This window comes from Ceratotherium simum, chromosome 3 (assembly GCF_057802395.1).
Source record: "Ceratotherium simum simum isolate JZ-2026a chromosome 3, ASM5780239v1, whole genome shotgun sequence".
Taxonomy (NCBI): Eukaryota; Metazoa; Chordata; class Mammalia; order Perissodactyla; family Rhinocerotidae; genus Ceratotherium; species Ceratotherium simum.
Genome location: NC_141902.1, coordinates 94,503,246 through 94,521,108, shown reverse-complemented (window position 1 = coordinate 94,521,108; position 17,863 = coordinate 94,503,246). Strand labels below are relative to the sequence as shown.

General features: G+C 44.5%; 1 protein-coding gene across 6 annotated transcripts in view; it reads right to left on the bottom strand.

Annotated features, from left to right (window-relative positions):
• Nucleotides 1-17,863, bottom strand: part of PDE8A (phosphodiesterase 8A) — a 150,049-nt gene that overhangs the window by 24,410 nt on the left and 107,776 nt on the right. For all 6 annotated transcript variants that reach the window (XR_015551638.1, XM_087429001.1, XM_087429004.1 and 3 more), the window contains 6 exons: nt 15,007-15,095; nt 13,367-13,418; nt 13,221-13,263; nt 5,580-5,657; nt 866-936; nt 433-597 (listed from right to left, as the gene is read on the bottom strand). Coding sequence is in view for 5 of the 6 variants with exons in the window: in XM_087429001.1 (XP_087285127.1) it covers nt 433-597; nt 866-936; nt 5,580-5,657; nt 13,221-13,263; nt 13,367-13,418; nt 15,007-15,095 (498 nt within the window). In the remaining variant the exon portion in view is untranslated. The remainder of the gene's footprint in view (nt 1-432; nt 598-865; nt 937-5,579; nt 5,658-13,220; nt 13,264-13,366; nt 13,419-15,006; nt 15,096-17,863) is intronic.

The following is a 17,863-nucleotide window of genomic DNA, read 5'->3' as shown; positions in this document are numbered from 1 at the left end:
CTTTGGAGGGAAACCGTGACCCATCCCCGGTGCCTCTTTAAACATATATAGTCTTTCTGTTTTATAATTTGGTAGGGAATATTTCATATATTTTTCTTTTTTTCTGCCCCAGATTTCAAAGTCTTTTAACAAATTAAGTTTTATTTAAATAAATTACTTGTAGAACCCCTAAGCAAAAATGGAGAACCAGCTCAGAAGACTGTCTAGAATATGCTCCTCCCTTCTCTGCTTCAAGCTGAGGTCCCCCTGGGTGGTAGGCAGCAAGTGGATGACAGCTCTGGCCAGAGAGTAGCTGAGCCCAGGCGATGGAAGGGTTTAGGGACTGAGCCCTAGACAGAGAGCTCTGTGTTGGCCAGCCCACAGAAATATAACCTCTGAGAAAACAAACAGGAACAGCAGGCTCTAGCCAGCAGCCTGATCAAAAATACTTACAGACATCAAGCCTCCAACGAGGTCATTGGCATGAGGATCATCATCCTTAGCACCAAACTGTGGCGAATATAATTCAGTGGTTCTTAGAATTTCCAGCACACGGTCTAAGGCTTCTGTCACAGGCATGGGACTGCTTTCCTGGGCAGCATTGATAATATTGATTACCTACAATATGGAAAGAAAAGACCTGAGTTTCATAACCTTAAAAACAATGGGAAAGCAATCCAGAGAGTCAGGCTGGCAAGAGCGCTCAATGCTAACTTAAGACTAGTTAAAATGCTCGTGTCACATCGTCTCTCTTTAGAGAAAGCAGCTCCATACAAACAGGGGAGCGTTATTACTGCTGTGGGTCTGTTTCACCTCATTGGAAACAGTCAACTGGGAGAACAAGGGACTTCCATGCTCAGTGGAGACCGACCACAAACTGCTTCACCTTGGTGATGGGCGCCTCAATTGTCATGGAATGTATCCGGGCCATGGAGGAGTGTCGTCTCTGGCTGGCAACTGTGGAGAGATCACATGATACAGAGGTCAGGGTATGCACAGCCTGGGACACCTGTCTCAACAGCCGAGGGCTCTGTGACCTCCCCTCCTCCCCGAGGCCTCAGTGTGCGCAGCCGCATAATGAAGGGGTAAAGACGAGAACTGCATGGTCCTTCTCATCCTAACAAGCACGGGATTCTGGCATAACCAACTCTGCTTCCTTCAGTTCTAGGCACTAGGATGCACGTGCCCCCATACACTGAACTTCTGATGTTACAGGCCAGAGAGAAAATAGAGGAAACAATCTAGCAAGTCAAGGCCAAACAGCCTCTTTTTGTGTTTATAACAATAAAGCTTTATAATTATTCAGCCTGCCGATATCCAGGAGTAAAAACGTTCTGGAAGACAATGCCACACAGGCTCTTTGTTTCATATATGGCAGGAATGATAAATGCAACTCACCATTAACTGAAATACATGAATTTCTGGTTAACTTTTTCAAAGCACCCTTTGGTGATTCCACTGTTATGCTCAATCTAGACTGATAACATAAATACCCTAAATGAGGCGGGCAGCAACTCTTAGGCTCTAAGGCTCTAAAGTTTATTAATTTTTTGTTGCTCCTGTCAAGATATGGTTCCTCTGGGGTGGGGGCAAGTCTGGGCAGTGTACAGGCAGGAAAAAAATATTCACACAGTGTTCTGTGTATCTCCCTGAAAGCCCCACTGTCCTGCCAAATGCTGTTTACCAAAGATCTTAAAGGACCACAGACTGTTCCATAGCCTGATATGTCAGCCTCATTTTACCAAACTGAGGCCAAAGAGAAACACTGTGCCAGATCAACCAACTCAGGGGCTCTCAAATGCCTTAAATTTGGGGAACCAACAAAACTCCTTAAATCTAATTTTGGTGACCAGTATATGGTTGCCAACTTTCCATTTTACTCAACAAGGTCATTAAACCAAAATAAAAACCACTATTTTATCACTATATCATAAAAGGACTTGTTTTCATTTAAAAATATAACGAGAGTGACATATGCTTATAAAAACCAAACAATTGTGTACATGTAATAATGTAAGAAAAAGAAAAAGAAAAGGTATAAAGATTGTCATGACTGTGTATGTAGAAAGTCCAAAAGAATCTATAAATACTACTCTTACAATCAATGAGTAAGTTTATCAGGGTTACTCAGTAGAAGGTCAATACACAAAAGTCAATTGTATTTCTATTTCTATATACTAGCAACAAACAATTGGAAAGTGAAATAAAAAACAACATTATGATAGCATCAAAAAACATCAATTAGATTTAGGACTAAATCTAACGAAAGCTGTGCAAGATTTATACACTGAAAATGCTCAACATTGCTGAGAGAAAACAAAGACCTAAATAGAGACATAGGGCATATTTATGGTTTGAAAGACCCAGTATTACTGAGATTTCAATTTCCCCCAAATTGCTCTATAGGTTCAAGACACTCCCAGATAAAATCCCAGGTTTGTGTGCATATGTGCGTGTGTACTAACAAGCTGATTCTTAAGCTAATATGGAAATGCAAAGGACCTAGAATAGCCAAGATAATCTAGAAGAAGAACTTTACACTACCAGATATCAAGACTTACTATAAGGCTGTAGTAATCGATGGTGGTTTTGGTGCAAGCATAGACTAACAGAACGATGAAACAGAATAGAGTTAGACACAGACCATATATGTATAGTCATCTGATTTACAATAATGGTGCTATCACAAAAGACAGTTTTGTCAATATAGTGATGGGCCAAGTGGATTTCCATGTCAGGGGAAAATTCATCCTTGATCCCTACCCTCACCAGATATAAAAATTAATTTGAAATGGATCACAGACCTAAAGTGATACATAAAACAATAAAGCTTCTAGAAGAAAACATGGGAGAATATCTTCATAACCTTGGGATAGAGAAAGATTTCTTAAACACAACACAAAAAAGCACTAGCTATAATAGAAAACACTGATAAAATGAACTATATTAAAATTAAAAACTTCTCTTCATTAAAAGACCATTAAGAAAGTGAAAAGGCAAACTACAGACTAAGAAAATATATTTGTGATACACATAGCCAACAGAGAACCCATGACTAGAATATATAAAGAATTTCTACAAACCAACAGAAAAAGATAAACAACCCAATTATAAAAATGGGCAAAATATTTGAACAGCACTTCACAAAAGAGGATATCCAAATGGTCATAAGCACATGAAAGGGGTGCTGAACCTCATTAGTCATCAGGAAAATTAAAATTAAAACCACATCCACAAGAAGGGCTACAATTTAAAATGCTGGTATAACCAAGTGTAGAAGGATGTGAAGCAACTGGAACTCTCATAGGTTAGTGATGGAGAATAATATGGTACAACCCACATTGAAGAACTGTTGGCAGCTACCCAAGGGCCCAGCAATTCCACTCCTAGGTAGGAGATGAACACACATGTCCACAAAAAAAGACTTGTATAAAAACATTCACAGCAGCCTTATTCTTAATCTTTCCAAAGTGGAAAGATGAACATAAAGGTCCATTAATAAGAGAATGGATAGGGGCCGGCCCTGGGGCTTAGCGGTTAAGTGCACACGCTCCACTACCGGTGGCCCGGGTTTGGAGCCCGGGCGCGCACTGACGCACCGCTTGTCAGGCCATGCTGAGGCCGCGTCCCACATACAGCAACTAGAAGGATGTGCAGCTATGACATACAACTATCTACTGGGGCCTTAGGGAGAAAAAGGGAAAAAGAGGAGGATTGGCAATAGATGTCAGCTCAGGGCCGGTCTTCCTCGCAAAAAAAAATAAAATAAATAAGAGAATGGATAAACAAATTGTGGCATATTCACACAATGGAGTACACAATGGAGCAATAAAAAAGAATGAACTACTGAAACACTTAGCAACATGGATGAATCTCAAAAACACTCTAATGAGTGAAAGAAGCTGGACACAAAGAGTGCATACTACACAACTCCATTTCTATGAAGCACAGGAAGAGGCCAAATTAACGTACACTGGTAGAAATCAATGCTTGCCTCCATGTGGTAAAAAGGTGTGTGTGTGTGTGTGTGTGTGTGTGTGTATTTTCTGTATCTATATGGGGTGGTGGTTATGAGTGTATATAATTGTCAAAACTCATCGAACTGAACACTTAATACCTGAATTTTATTGTGTGTAAATTATAACAAAAAAAGTTATTAAAAACCAAAAACGTTAAAAGAAAAATGTTTACTTCTTAAAAATACAGAAATGACAAAGTCATCCAAAGCATGAACAGAAGTTAAAGTGCAGTGAGTGAAGGCAGTCGTGGGCATAAATGCAGCAGAGGACTGCAGAGGATCATGGGGCCACAATGAAGATGACGACGGCAGCTACTACTACCCTTGCCAGGCACCCCACACTCATTTAATCCTCACATAATCCTCTGTGGACAGCGTAGTGATCCTCCTTTTACAATAAGGAAATGGAGGCACAGAAACCTACCCCCGAGGCTGCAGAGAGTACATGAAGCCGGGGTTTGAATCAAGGTCATTCTGAGGCCAAAGCCCACACTCTTCTACATTAACGCTACACTGCTTCCCTGCTGGGGCCACCCCACCTGCCCTCACAGCAAGGGTAGGATCTGTATAGTCTTTCCAGGACAAGGGACAAATGACATGTCATCTGATCCTCACAACAAACCTGTGAGGAATGTGAGGGCAGGCATTGGATTTCTAGTGTATAATCTGAGTTGCTACTGCTTTGGAAAGTTTTGGCTTTTTATCCAGTAACAAGCAACTCCACATGCTTCCCAATTCATCTTTGGGCCAAACAAAGTACACAGCTAGCAGTAATGTTTGCCTCTATACTCTTTATAAATAATTTTCATTACTTTTTTTTTTTTTGAGGAAGATTGTCCCTGAGCTAACATCTGTTGCCAATCTTCCTCCTTTTTTCCTTTGTTCTCTCCAAAGCCCCAGTAGACAGTTGTATGTCATAGTTGTACATCCTTCTAGTTGCTCTATGTGCGATGCCGCCTCAGCACGGCTTGATGAGTGGTGCGTAGGTCCGCGCCCAGGATCCGAATTGGCGAACCCTGGGCCGCTGAAGTGGAGCATGCGAACTTAACCGCTACGCCACCAGGCCTGCCCCTCATTACGTTTTTAAAACTATTAGATCATTCAGGCCACATATCTACATAATCTTAAAAAAATATTCCAATTAGAGCTTAAATAATATTTGTTTAATGAGAGTCTTTCACATTCCAAAATGCAGCTTACCTCTCTATCAAAAGGTAGGCCCCATGGCAAACTGCAACCCACAAAGGAATATATCATTAACAATTTCCAAATGCATTCCTCATATAATTACAGCAGGTAAAGTGACATCTGCGGTTATAGTTTAGAAAATCAACTTCAGAATAGATAGTAAAATGTATCTTTTCTTTTTCTTTATTCCCTGACTCCATCAAAAGGCTCAGAATGGAGCCCACTGGCAGGAGTCGGGAGAGAAGAAGAAAGGGACACGGGTTGCTAGGGTCCCCTCTCCCTCCTGAATTGGAGGCGGGCAGTGATTCGGAGATAAGATGGGGAGCGAGTGGCAGGGCTACATGTGTTCAACACTGAGAAGATAGCATTTTCTCCTCTTGTCTTTGTCACCTACCTTCACTTGCTCGAGAGGCAACAGCTCTGACATCTAGGGAGCTTTTTCTCCTGTCTTTATATTTCCCTGACTGATTATCTGTGGAGACAATTTAATTATAAATCACCTCTTCAAAGGAATTTTAACAACATATTAGGAAAATTACCAATCTAAAATTTTTAAAAAACAAAATTTAAGAATTAGAACACCATTTAAGATGCCATAAAAATCAACACAGTGCACACAGATGAAGACTACAAACAATTAGGTTTTAAGGGGGCTGACTTTCTCAAAATATCCCATCTGGACCAATCATAAACAAGTGCTTTACAGTTTCCAGATGACATAATTACAGAGTCTCATGATATAAAGTAAAAACTAGCAGAAATGAACTCAGAAGAATTCTTTCTATTACACCTCTATATAATTGAATAAAATGGTGGGAAAATTTTGATCCCCATCCACACTTGTCCCAAAGGAAAAAAAAAAACCTTTTATGTATTTTTCCATATACAAGCTCTAAAATGTCCCAGGGAAGAACATGCTTCTCTTTTCGAGGGTAGTACAGGGAATACTGGTTTGGGGTATATTTCAAATGATAGTTCATCTTGCCCCCCTCCAAGCCCACTTTCTGTGTATGGCACCTACTGCTCTACTAGGTTCCAAATGGGTGTGTTTGACTCCTCTCCCCCTGACCCCACGCCAGTCAATGACAAGGCAAAGTTGACCTTCCTTCCTGTCCCCTCCCTGTGCACCTGCTGAGTACCATGTGTGGTGCTAAGCCTCTCCAACGTGTCCCCATTTCACAGACGAGGAAACTGGGACCTGCCACACTAACGAGTGAACACAGAGCTGGCTCTCCAGCTCAGGTCTTCCCACGTTCAGGTCGCTATCTTCTCTGCCTTATCTTGGCTTCCTCACCTGGAGTCCCTGCTCACAAACAGGATCTAAATGCAGGCCCTTAATATTCCTCCCTACCATCGAGAAGCTTCTTCACTTGCTATTTGCTACGTTCTCTTCTACACAGGCACTCACAGTGAACTTGTCAAGGTCACTGACGACCTCCTTGTTGCTACACCTGAAGGACACAGTTCAATTTTTACCTGACTTAATTGTGGTACTAGACACAACGGATCATTCTTTCTGGAAACTCCTGGTTTGCCAAGTCCGTGCTCTCCTGGTTTTCCTTCCATCTCTTACTATTCCTTCCTAGTTTCCTTCATGATTCCCTCTTCCTCAGCCCCTCTGGCATTCCCAAAGGGTCTGTCCTTAGCCCTTCCTCTCCTCTCAGACAACACAATTCTCCTCAGCTCTCATTTCTTCCTACAGCTTTAACTAATTCCTGTGTTGTTGTCTTATCCCAGGCCTCTCTCCTGAGCTCCAGACTTATATCTAACTGGCCACTGGTCACCTCCATTTGGATACCCCCCAAGCACTTCAAATGAATTCATTATCCAAATGAACATTATCTTCTCCCAAATCCACTCTTTATTCTAATCACTGAACAGCATCTACTTTTTTGCTTAAGTTGGAGATAAGTCATCCATGACTCCTCTCCTTCCCTCATTCTCTCTCTCAACTAGTCAGCTGAATCTATAGATTCCATCTCCTAAATACCTCTTTTACCTATCCCTGCTCTGTTCCTATCCTAGCTCAGACACTCGTCAACCTCCTCTGGGCTATAACAAGCCTCCCTCATTGGTCCCACAGCCTCCAACTTTGCCCCCTTCAATCCATTCTTTACGGGCAACCAAGTGATCCTTCTCAAACAAAAATCTGACCAGATCACTCTCCCAATTAAAACATTTCAATGGCTCATCACTGTTTCTAGGATAAGATTTAAACTCCTTGGTGTGGCATCCAGAGTCCTGTGGTATCTGGACCTCCTCTCTCCAGCCATCATGAATTATTTACCATGTGCTAGTTCACCTCCCAAACCTCTATGCCTTGGCAAAAAACTGTTTACATCCACTTGAGAACATACCTCTCCCATGCCACCTTCTTCATTCATTCAGGTTAACTCAATCCTCTTTGAAGATGCAGTTCAGGTATCTTAACCTTTGGGAAATCTTCCCCTAATGCCTCCCCACCCCACCCCAACACTGCCAGTAACCACCTGCTTTAGCGTCTGTCTTTCCCACCAGCTGTGAATGACATGATGGCAGAAATAGTTTTCCTTTCTCTTTCCTAGGTGACCAGCACTTCCCAGCATGTAACAGATGCTCAATAGACATGTCTGCTTCTCCAAACCCCTGCATACTCCCGTGCACAAATGGAAGTACCACTAAATATAACCACTCTGATTCTGTGCCTCCCTTGCTTAAAGCCCTCCATGGAGCACCTCAGCGATAAAGAGTTAACTTGCCGGCAGTCAAGGACAGGAACGGTCTGCTGACAACAGCCTGCCTTTCATCTCTCACTTGTCTTGACCACACTGGGGGCTGTGTCAGCACAATGGTTCCCCACTCTGTCTCACGAACATCCTTGACATCTGCTCCTTCTGCTTCCGACATATGACACTGTACTCTCTCCAAATGCTCACTCCTTCAAATCGCACCTCCTCTCAACCACACACAGACCCAAGTGTGTCTCCTTCCTGAGCCTCCTGGAGATTAATGTCCACGCAGCTGCCTGATAAGAGTGGGCTGTGAACTTACTAGCTGTTCCTTCATTCTTCTCCCTTTTATCCACTCAACAAACATTTACTGGCACCTACCATGTGTCAGGCTCTAAGCCAGGCATTAGGGATGTGAAGATGAATAAGGTATGGTCCATGTCCTCAAAGTGGGTGGTCTAGAGGGGAACAAAGGTAGTTGAACTAAGAGGTACAGTAATAATCCCGAAATGCAGAAGGAGCCCCAGGGAGGAAGTGGCAGATTCTCCTCTGGGAAAGGGGGCAGAGAGGAGATGAGCTATGATTTGTAGATGTAGCCAGGAAGAGGAGGAAGACATTTCCAGAAGGAGGAAATTGCTTGTGCAGATGGAGCAGAGTGTGGCTGGAGAGAAGCGAGCAGCAGTGCATGTACCGAAGATGGGGCTGTGGCAAGAAAGGAAGGAGATAAAGCAGGCTTTAATGTCTGCTTAACATTGTAAAGGTATTTTAACTCTATGTAACTCTAGATCTTCTGCTCCCAACAGCCCTTAAGATCACTGCATCCCCTGGGTCCCTACAGCACTTTGTGGATGATTCTTAAACTTTTCACGCTACTGGCAAAGCCTTTCCTGACCACCTCCTCATCCCCTGAACTACCCCTCCCCCTACCCAAGAAACACAGAATGCAGGTTTCTTGCAAGCAGAGACATTCACGTTGCCTGGCATGTGGTGGCTGTGCACTGACTTTTGGTGGAATGAGTCAATTCCACATCCAGTTTCCCTACCCACCATCCCTTAAATGTCTGTTATTGCAGGGTTCCATCCTTGGCGCTCAGTCATCCTGCCTCACTTCCTCTATCAGGAGAGCTGGCCCAAGGCCCAAGGCTTTGGCTATCTCCATATGGCACCAAGCATCTCCACTGGAACGTTCCAGGCACCTCAGATGTACTAAATTCAAATCTAAACTTACCATCCTCTCCCTGTACAAACCTGCTTTCTCCTGCACTTATCATTTTCATTAACATCATCCAGTGGCCAAGCTAGAAATTTTGGTGACATTCTCAAGTCTTTTCTCTTTATTCCTCATTTTAAGCTGGCTCCCAAGTCCTACTGATTATACTTAAGTATCTCCTGATTCCAGTCTCTCATCTGGTCTCTTTGTCTTTAGTCTCCTTTCTCCACACCGTCACTGTGACTATCTTTCTAAGTGGCCCCTTTTCACTTACCTGTTTAAAGACTCTCCTGGCCCTCCTCTGCTTGCAGGATGAAATCCAAACTAGCCTGACCCAGCCTCGCCTGTCTCAATGCCTCTGTGCATGCTGCTCCTCCCTCCAAGAATGCTCTTCCTGTCCTCTGGCTGACCCCTACTCCTCTGCCAGACACCAACTCAACCATCATCATTGCTAGGAAGTGTCCCCGAGCTTCCCCCAGTGTGGTACCAGAAAGTACAGTGTATTCAACTTACTTCTACCTTCCATCAGACAGTGAACTCCATGTTTACTTCTGTGTGCCTAAAGCCAGGCTCAGGGCCTGATCCAGACCAACTCAAGGTTTGTAAGACTGGACAACTGTCACATTTAGTATCTTCAGTGAGACACAGTATCATGTGAAAACAACACAGGGGCCAGGAAAAGGGGGACATGGCTGGGAATTTATTGTTTTTCTGGGCACCCAGAATCTGAACCCCCCTTTCCTGTGACTCCCACGATAGAAGGGAGGAGGCCAGAGACTCCTCTACACCATTCCCTGTCAGCGACAAAGTAGCAGGTGACGTAGGCCCAAGCCAAATGAGTGCTTCCACCCAAGAGTCTGAATTAGAGCGAGTGAGGCAAGGAAGCAAGGGTGTGAAGAAGCCATTCTGTCCAGGGCGGTGGCAGCAACATCCTGTGCCAGGATCTCAGCAGAGCCAGTGGTGCCCGCGGTGGTGCCTCCCACACTCTTCCTAGGGCATGCTGAGGGCAGTGGGGACGGTGGCCCAGCTTCCCTTGGTTCCTGTTGTTTTTTCAGACTGGTTCTTCAGCTTTCTTGTCCAATCTGTGAGCCACCCTATTTCCTTCCAATGAACTCCTTTTCTGCTTAAGAACTGATTTTTGTTGTGTGTAACCAAGGAAAGGGTGGTCCATGGACTATGATAGGTCCACTGCCCTCCCAAGGCAAGACAGTCAGCTGAGTCTTCTGGACATAAAGCTGGTTATGCTGCTGAGGGGGAAGGAGACTAAACAGCCAGCTGGTCATCTGGTAAGATGGCTAAGACGCCTAAGTGGGTGCTGATCAAGTAAAAGGAGAGAATGGCCAGCACAAATGCAGCTTGGGAGATCCTCCCTGCCTAACATTTTCTCTGACTATATCACTGATACTGCCTTCCAGTCCCAGCTCTGTCATTTCCTGGCTGGCTGACTCTAGGCTGTCATTTAACCCTTCTGAGCCTCAGTTTCTTTTTCTGTAATAAAGGAATGTCAGGAACAGCCGTGCCTACTTCACAGGGCTATTCTGAAAATTAAAAAAAAATCCAAGCCAGAGTCCTCCGTGACTCTGCAGTGCAGGGTCCTTGTCGCGGCAGGCCTATGTCTGCTGCTGCCACTCCTGACTCTTCCAGCCTCTACAGTGCAGCTTCTGCCCTGACCATCCTCCTGAGCCCGCCCTTCTACAGGTCACAAATGAGCTCCTGGATGCAAAAGCCAAGGTCTCTCTCCATCTCCGGCTCTGCACTCCCCTCCCTCTTTTCTCTGTGCGATTCAGCCCTGACCACTCTCGATGTCTCCCCCTCTCCCCTCCTTTGACTTCAGTGACACCCTCCAGGTTCCCGCCCCCTCTTGGACCCCAGTGCAGGTGGTCTCCAGGAACCTGTCTTCCCCCCCTTTTCCTGCCATCTGTTCCTAGGTAACCTCAAAGTCTCCATTCCCCTTTACAATCCCTGAGCTCAATCTCACCAGTTCTTTTTTTTTTTATAATTTTATTTATTTATTTTCCCCCCAGAGCCCCAGTAGATAGCTGTATGTCATGGTTGCACATCCTTCTAGTTGCTGTATGTGGGATGCGGCCTCAGCATGGCCAGACAAGCGGTGCGTCGGTGCGCGCCCGGGATCCGAACCCAGGCCGCCAGCAGCGGAGCGCGCGCACTTAACTGCTAAGCCACGGGGCCGGCCCTCACCAGTTCTACATCTGAGTTACTTGCTAATGCTTTGCTGCCAACAAAATTTACATCTCTAGTCCTAATTTCTCTGCAGAATACAGGAGCAAGAGCTCTGCTGCCCAGCAGGTACTCGATAGAAATTTGTAGAATGAACAGATGAATGAATACACAAACCCAGAACCTCCCAAGTAATGCTTTCTACATTCATCTTCCTAGCCCTATTGCCACACCCTAAATTTCCAGGCTTAAAACTACCTTTCTGACTACTCTTTCTCGCTCTCCTTTCTCTGGTCCCACACCATCATCATATCTGGCCTCTCCTCTCATCCTACTGTCATCACTTTATTATGCATTGGTCATTGTTTTCTCTCCTCTAGACTATGGCAATGCTGCTGTTCTTGTCTCTGGGCCCTCCTTCCACGTACTCTGTTACACATGTACTCTAAGAGCTTCTCAGCGCTCAGATGTCATCACGCGACTCCCCTGCTCAAAAATCCTCAGACTCCCACTGCCTACAGATGAAAATCATAATTTCCTACCCAGCATCTAAGGATCCTTCACGATGCCAACTCTTCTTTCCACACTGACCCTTTGTAACAGTCAAAATTTAATCCATGCTCTTCCTAGAACACACTCTGTACTTTCCCTCTTCTGTGCTTGTTTTTATTTCTGGAATGCTTTTCCTTCCACATCCCTCTTCTTATTCAAATCCACCTCTCCCTCTCTGGAACTTTCCCCTCTTCCTCTGAGCCACCATGGCACTACTGGTCCTTCCTCATCCACTACTGATCACTTCTTATCACTTGCTGTGTGTTTTTGGATCAATATGTCTCTCTTCTTTTCAGGTTAAAGCCTTGATTGCTCTTGGGGCACCCACAAGAACTGTCCCAGCACATCTTCAGAGCTCTTGGAGCTGGGCCATTTGGATTCAAGTGCCAGCTCAACCACTTCCTAGATGAATATCTTTGGGCAGATTATTTAGCCTTTCCGTTTCCTTATCTGTAAAAAGGGAACTACATCTATAAAATGCCTACCCCACTGGGTTATTGCAAGGCTTCATTTAAATACACTGTAAGTTAAGCACTCCGCACAGTGCCTTGTATACAGTAAATGCTCAGAGAAACACGTGGGGAACATTCCTAGAATGGATGAATGAACTGCTCTGGTACTGCAAAGAGCACATAGCCAACAGCAGAAGGGATGAAAGACAAAGTCTTCTCCCTGGAGGTCCTTACAGACCAGCCGGGCAATCAGAGCACTGCCTAGGCATGGCAGGGTGCTGTAACATCCTTGTTACAGCAGACGATGGAGAGCCTGTGGCGTGGAGCTGGAGTGGACCTGCATCATCACAGCCTGCCCCTCATCCGTGAGGGCCAGAGTAGGAAGGTAAGGCCATGACATACGCTTGAAGGAAACAGGCCATTCCAGGTCAGGGGAAAACCATAGTAACACAGATGCGGGGATGAAGAGATGGTGTCCAAGGCACGGTAAGGAGACAGATACAAGGTGAGCCAAGTCTGATGGGGTGCAGCTACCTCCCTGTAGGCTGACAGTGTCTACTGACAGGAGATGTGGATGTCCCTGCTAAAGTACTGTAGTCTGACACCCCACACTGTTGCCTTTTCAATTATAGATCAGGCCAACAAAACCACACTTCACTCAACATGTCGTCACATAAGTTCATGTATTTGAGGTGACCAGTTCTCTCCCCACAGGCTGCGACCCACCCCAGGACACCTGTCAGAATGCCCACAAGTGCTCCGGTCCTTCGACTCAGAAGCCTGCCTGGGGAGTTAGGGCAAGAAACGTTGCCATGGTGCTAGGAAAATACAGTCCCACCTGTGCACCAGACAAGCTAGTCAGAGTAAAGGTCTGTTTTTATTTTATTTTTTTCAAAAGCTCAATGAACCCTAAGAATGAATATGGGGCACCATACCTGTACGACTGTCAGACTGAACACATTCAGTTATTTTCTCAGCCTAAAAATGAATTTTAAAAGCCATTAGTTCTGATTACCTAGTTATGCAGTTAACAGAAATCTTGCTGGGGAGCACCTGGGTCCCAAGGGCTCTCCTTACATACCTTATTGTTGCCATTGCACACTCTGATAATGGACACATAGTGTCTAATTTTTCTGCAAGTAGAAAACAATGCATTATTTCTCTCCTGGCTCTCTATTCTGACGGATATGTAGCTAATTTTTCATTACGAAAAGAGCATCTCTTTCACAATACACAAAATGCTTTGAGGAGAGCATTTCTATTGTTTGTGGCTAAGGCCACCAATAAAAGAACAACCAAGAGTCTACAAATATCCTCCGGTGTCTCTGTAGAAAATAAGTTGGCTCTTCAGTAAAAACAAAATTTTTCTAAGTCATCACAACATACAACAAAAAATACCTATGTTTTAAAAAAGGCACTACATGTGAACTAACCAAAAGCCTTTAAATCCCTTAACATATTTTCATTTTCACAATGCTTTGTAGTGATGCTCTTCTTCAAGTTCCAGGGAACAATCTGCTCACAGTCATTCATGGAAAAAGCCCCAGGCCACCCGGGGGGCCAAGGTTCGCATTAACTCGGTTAGCTGAGAGTCTAAAACAAAGCAACCAGGGCTGATCTCAGAAGCTGCTGACTCTCCTCACTTCTTTATTGTTTCATTTTTTTCAGTTTTTCCCCTTGATAATCAAATCCCTATGTACTTATCACAAAAAATTTGGAAAGGACATGAAAAGGCAAAGAATAAGAACAGAGAGCCCACACAGATCCTTCTCCCTGAGGCCATCGCCAACTGGCAGCAAAGCCTGGTGACCAAGCACGTGAGCCGTGCAGTCAGCACAGAGGTCTGGAGCCCGGCTCCGCTGAGCACCGGCAGCTGAACCCCGGGCCAAAACCTCACCACCTCTCTAAGCCTCAGTTTCCTCATCTGTAACACGAAGGTGACCACAGTGCTGACAACACAGGGCTGTGGTCAGGATGAAGTGACGTGACGTCTGCCAGGCACTGAGAGCCAGCCCAGGGAGGGAAGGCTCAACAAACGGTAGCAGTTCTTATAACCACCACGGCCACACCTCCTCCTTTTCTTTTCTTTCTTTCATTTTCATCATTGAGAGCATATACTAGGTATGATTTTACATTTTGATTTTTGCACTTATCATATGTATTTCTCGTTGTAATTTAATTTTCTATGATCATCACTTCTAATGGTTGCATATTTTATTGTCGTTCATATTATCTAAGATAGATTCTGAGACAAACCATATGACATTTCTAGGCTCCTGATATACACTGCTTTCCAATCTATAGTCACATGTGTTTTATATGAGTTTCCATTAATGGTAGGATTTAAAATATTTTTATCTAATTTGATAGGTCTATGCAGAATTAACAGACAGGCTATCAAATCAGATAGAAATCTTTTAAATATAGTGAGTCCACCAGTTAGTGTTCTTATCACTGATTTAAATACTTTAGTCTCTTGTGTGTCTATGCAGCTTAATCAAGATTATCCTGAGTCTGGTGGCCCTGGGTAGCCAGCCGGAGGGTCAGGCTGTAGCCATGAGGAAACCACCCCAGAAGGCCATTCTTTGATGACACCTGACCTTGTTACAGGTCTTTCTTTTAAATTTCTGCATGCAGTTCTTAGCTTACTTAAGTATTCAAAGCAAATTTTGCAATAAGTCAAACAGTATGGTGATTGAAGTACTTGTTTTTTCCACTTACCCTCCCTGTCCAATGACAGGTATTATCTTCACATTTTGTTGTACGTTATCTCCGTTTTTCTTTTTGGCATAGTAAATTCCTTGCCACTCCTATAAATGGAATTTAAGTATCATTATACTTTGTGTTTAATACATAAACCCAAGGACACCTTCCTCTTCAGGTTCTGATTCATTTACCATTACTAAAGCAATCAGGATAAAAAAAATTACCCCAACCCAAAACACAATTTTAGGTAATCTGACAATTCTTTCTCAACCTCCTAAGTCTATCTCCTCCTGGGTTGCTGACAAAAGCCAGGTCACCACAGTCTAAGTGGTCATACGTTTTCAGTGGCTGTCTACTGGGCAAAAGAGGCGCTGGGCCCATGAATGAAGAGCAGTCCCTCACTTCCACACACGAGTTCCTCCTCTCATAACTCCTACCTGCAGCAGTGAGGGGCAGGAGGCCGTGGCCTCTGCCCCTGCATGTGGAAGCGGGTGAATCTCAGGACTGGGGCAGAGAAACAGCCATTCTGTGGCCACTAGCATGGTTGGCTGCTACCACCCTCTGGGATATGTGAGGGTTTCGGTCCCTCTGCAGGTAGGGTAGGGATGATGAGGTAACAGCCACGACTGGGCTCAGGTAAAACAAATGGTTGAGACTAAAAGCCAGGGCTGCAATTACATTAGTCATGTTCTCACAATCAGATAGAATACAGGGAATCTTTAAGAATGGCGCTGCGGTCTGGGAGAGCAAGTGTGCGTGGGACATGTTCCCCTACTCTTGGGGTGGTAGGGAGAAGCCTGAGATGGAGCTGGGTTTTGTCACCACCTATAAGGTTCTAAATTCCTGCAAGAGTCACCAAGGTCCTTAAGCTATAAAAACCCCTAAAACCCATTACAGGACACTGAAACCCTAGGGTGTTCCATAACCTTCTTGACCTTCCAGAGTCCCTCAGAACCTAGAGCTGACCCAGGCAGGAAGGGGATCACCATGGCAGCCTTGGTGGCTTAGCTCAAGTCTCCTGTCCAGACCCTTATACAAGGTCAACTCTGAAATCTTCTTTGCTTGGGGTATGGTGATGTGCCTGCAAATGCCAATGGTAAAATCTCATCTTCAGACTCCTCTGGGAAAGCGGATCCAAGAGAAACCAGGACCCTCTGACAGAAGCAAAGGATGGTTACTGATGCTTCCTGATGTACCTCTGAAAACAACAGGCACTAAGAAAGGACTGAATTAAAAAACAGCCAGAGAGCTGAGCTCAGTGCTTACTTGCTCCAGAGCAGAAGGGAGGTGCAGACCTTACTAGAGTTCTGAGGGGAGACTGGCCTATGCCTGAAACACGCAAGGACTAAACGAACAGGGAACCCTAGGCAGGAATGGGCAGTCTGTCCTCTATATCCACAGCCCATGTGTCCACCTCAGAAGGCTTCAGCAGACAGGTCTAAAAGTTACTTCTGAAGCTCACTAGCAAGAGAAATATGGGAAATTGTGGTGCTATTTGCAGAGCTCTGTGAATATACCAAACATCACTGAATGGTATACTTTAAATGGGTGAAATATATGGTATATGAATTATCTTTCAATAGAGCTGTTATAGGAAAAAAAAAAAGAGTGAGAAATACAGGAGACCAATTCAATCAATCAATTAGCACTGTAAAAAATATATTCAAGATTTCCTCCTCCAATCCTTTCTGAATAGATGTGGGCAGCTGCCAGATTCCAAGCTAAGGTGTAAGAAGCCACTTCAGCCAAAGCTGAACAGTCCAGCTAAAGGAGCAGGACAATTTAGCCAATGACTTTACCTGGATAACAGAGTTGCCCGTAAGTTTTTCAGTCACCAATGGAAACAAAAAACATTCACTTATCATAGATCATATTTCTTATCAAAAAATATTTACCTATCATAAATATGTTTTAGTTCCTGAGAATAACCAAGTGCTACCTTAGAATGCTGTTATGAAGATTAAATCTGGTAATGCACAGAAACTCTTAAAAAACATTTTAGAGTTTTGGCAAACATTCAGTAAATGGCCTGTTTCTGGCACAGGTGGTTTTGCACAGGCCTCTCTTTCTCCGGGCCAAGCTCCCCTCAGAATTGTACTAAAGCCTGCACCTCCCTCCTGCTCCAGGGCAAGCTGAGCACCGAGCTGGGCTTCTCTGACTACTGAGACAGTCCTTTCTTGGTGCTCATTGTCTTAAGAATTAAATTATCATCATCTGGCTGTCCCATTCCCAGGGCTAACACAACGCTTGCATGTGGTGAACAGTCAAGGAGCACTTGGAGGTTCTGTTTACTGAACGGAAAAGGTAGGGCAAGGTCAGACTATAGAATCCTGGTGGCCAGGTAAAGTGATCTGAACTCTATACTGCAGGAGTAACAGGATCAAAATGATGATTTGGTAAGGCTAATCACTCAGTGGTGTAAGGTGGACTGACTAGAGGTGGAGGGTCACGGGACAGGGAAACCTACCTGGATTCAGACACCACAGTCCCAAGGTGTGGGAAGGAGGCTCTGACCAAGGTCAGGCCCAAGCACTGGACACTCAAAGGCAGAGGTTTAAAAGACATCAAGGCTTGGTGATGGATTTGATGGAGAAGACTACAGAGTAGGGAGGAACCAAAACCATTCCAGGAATCAGAAGTCCAGGCAACTGTGAGGATGGGCAATGAGCAGAGACAGCAAAGGCTGGAGAGGTTTTTTGTTAATGGGAGATGAGAGAAAATCTATGTTAAACAAGTTGATTTCAAGATGATGGCAGGATGTTGAACTGGACCTTGGGAAAGGATGGGGCTAAAACTGGGGAGGTGTGAGACACCTATGCAGAGCAGGCAAGATGCCACAACAGCCAAGGAGCTTTCTGGGGAATACAGCAGG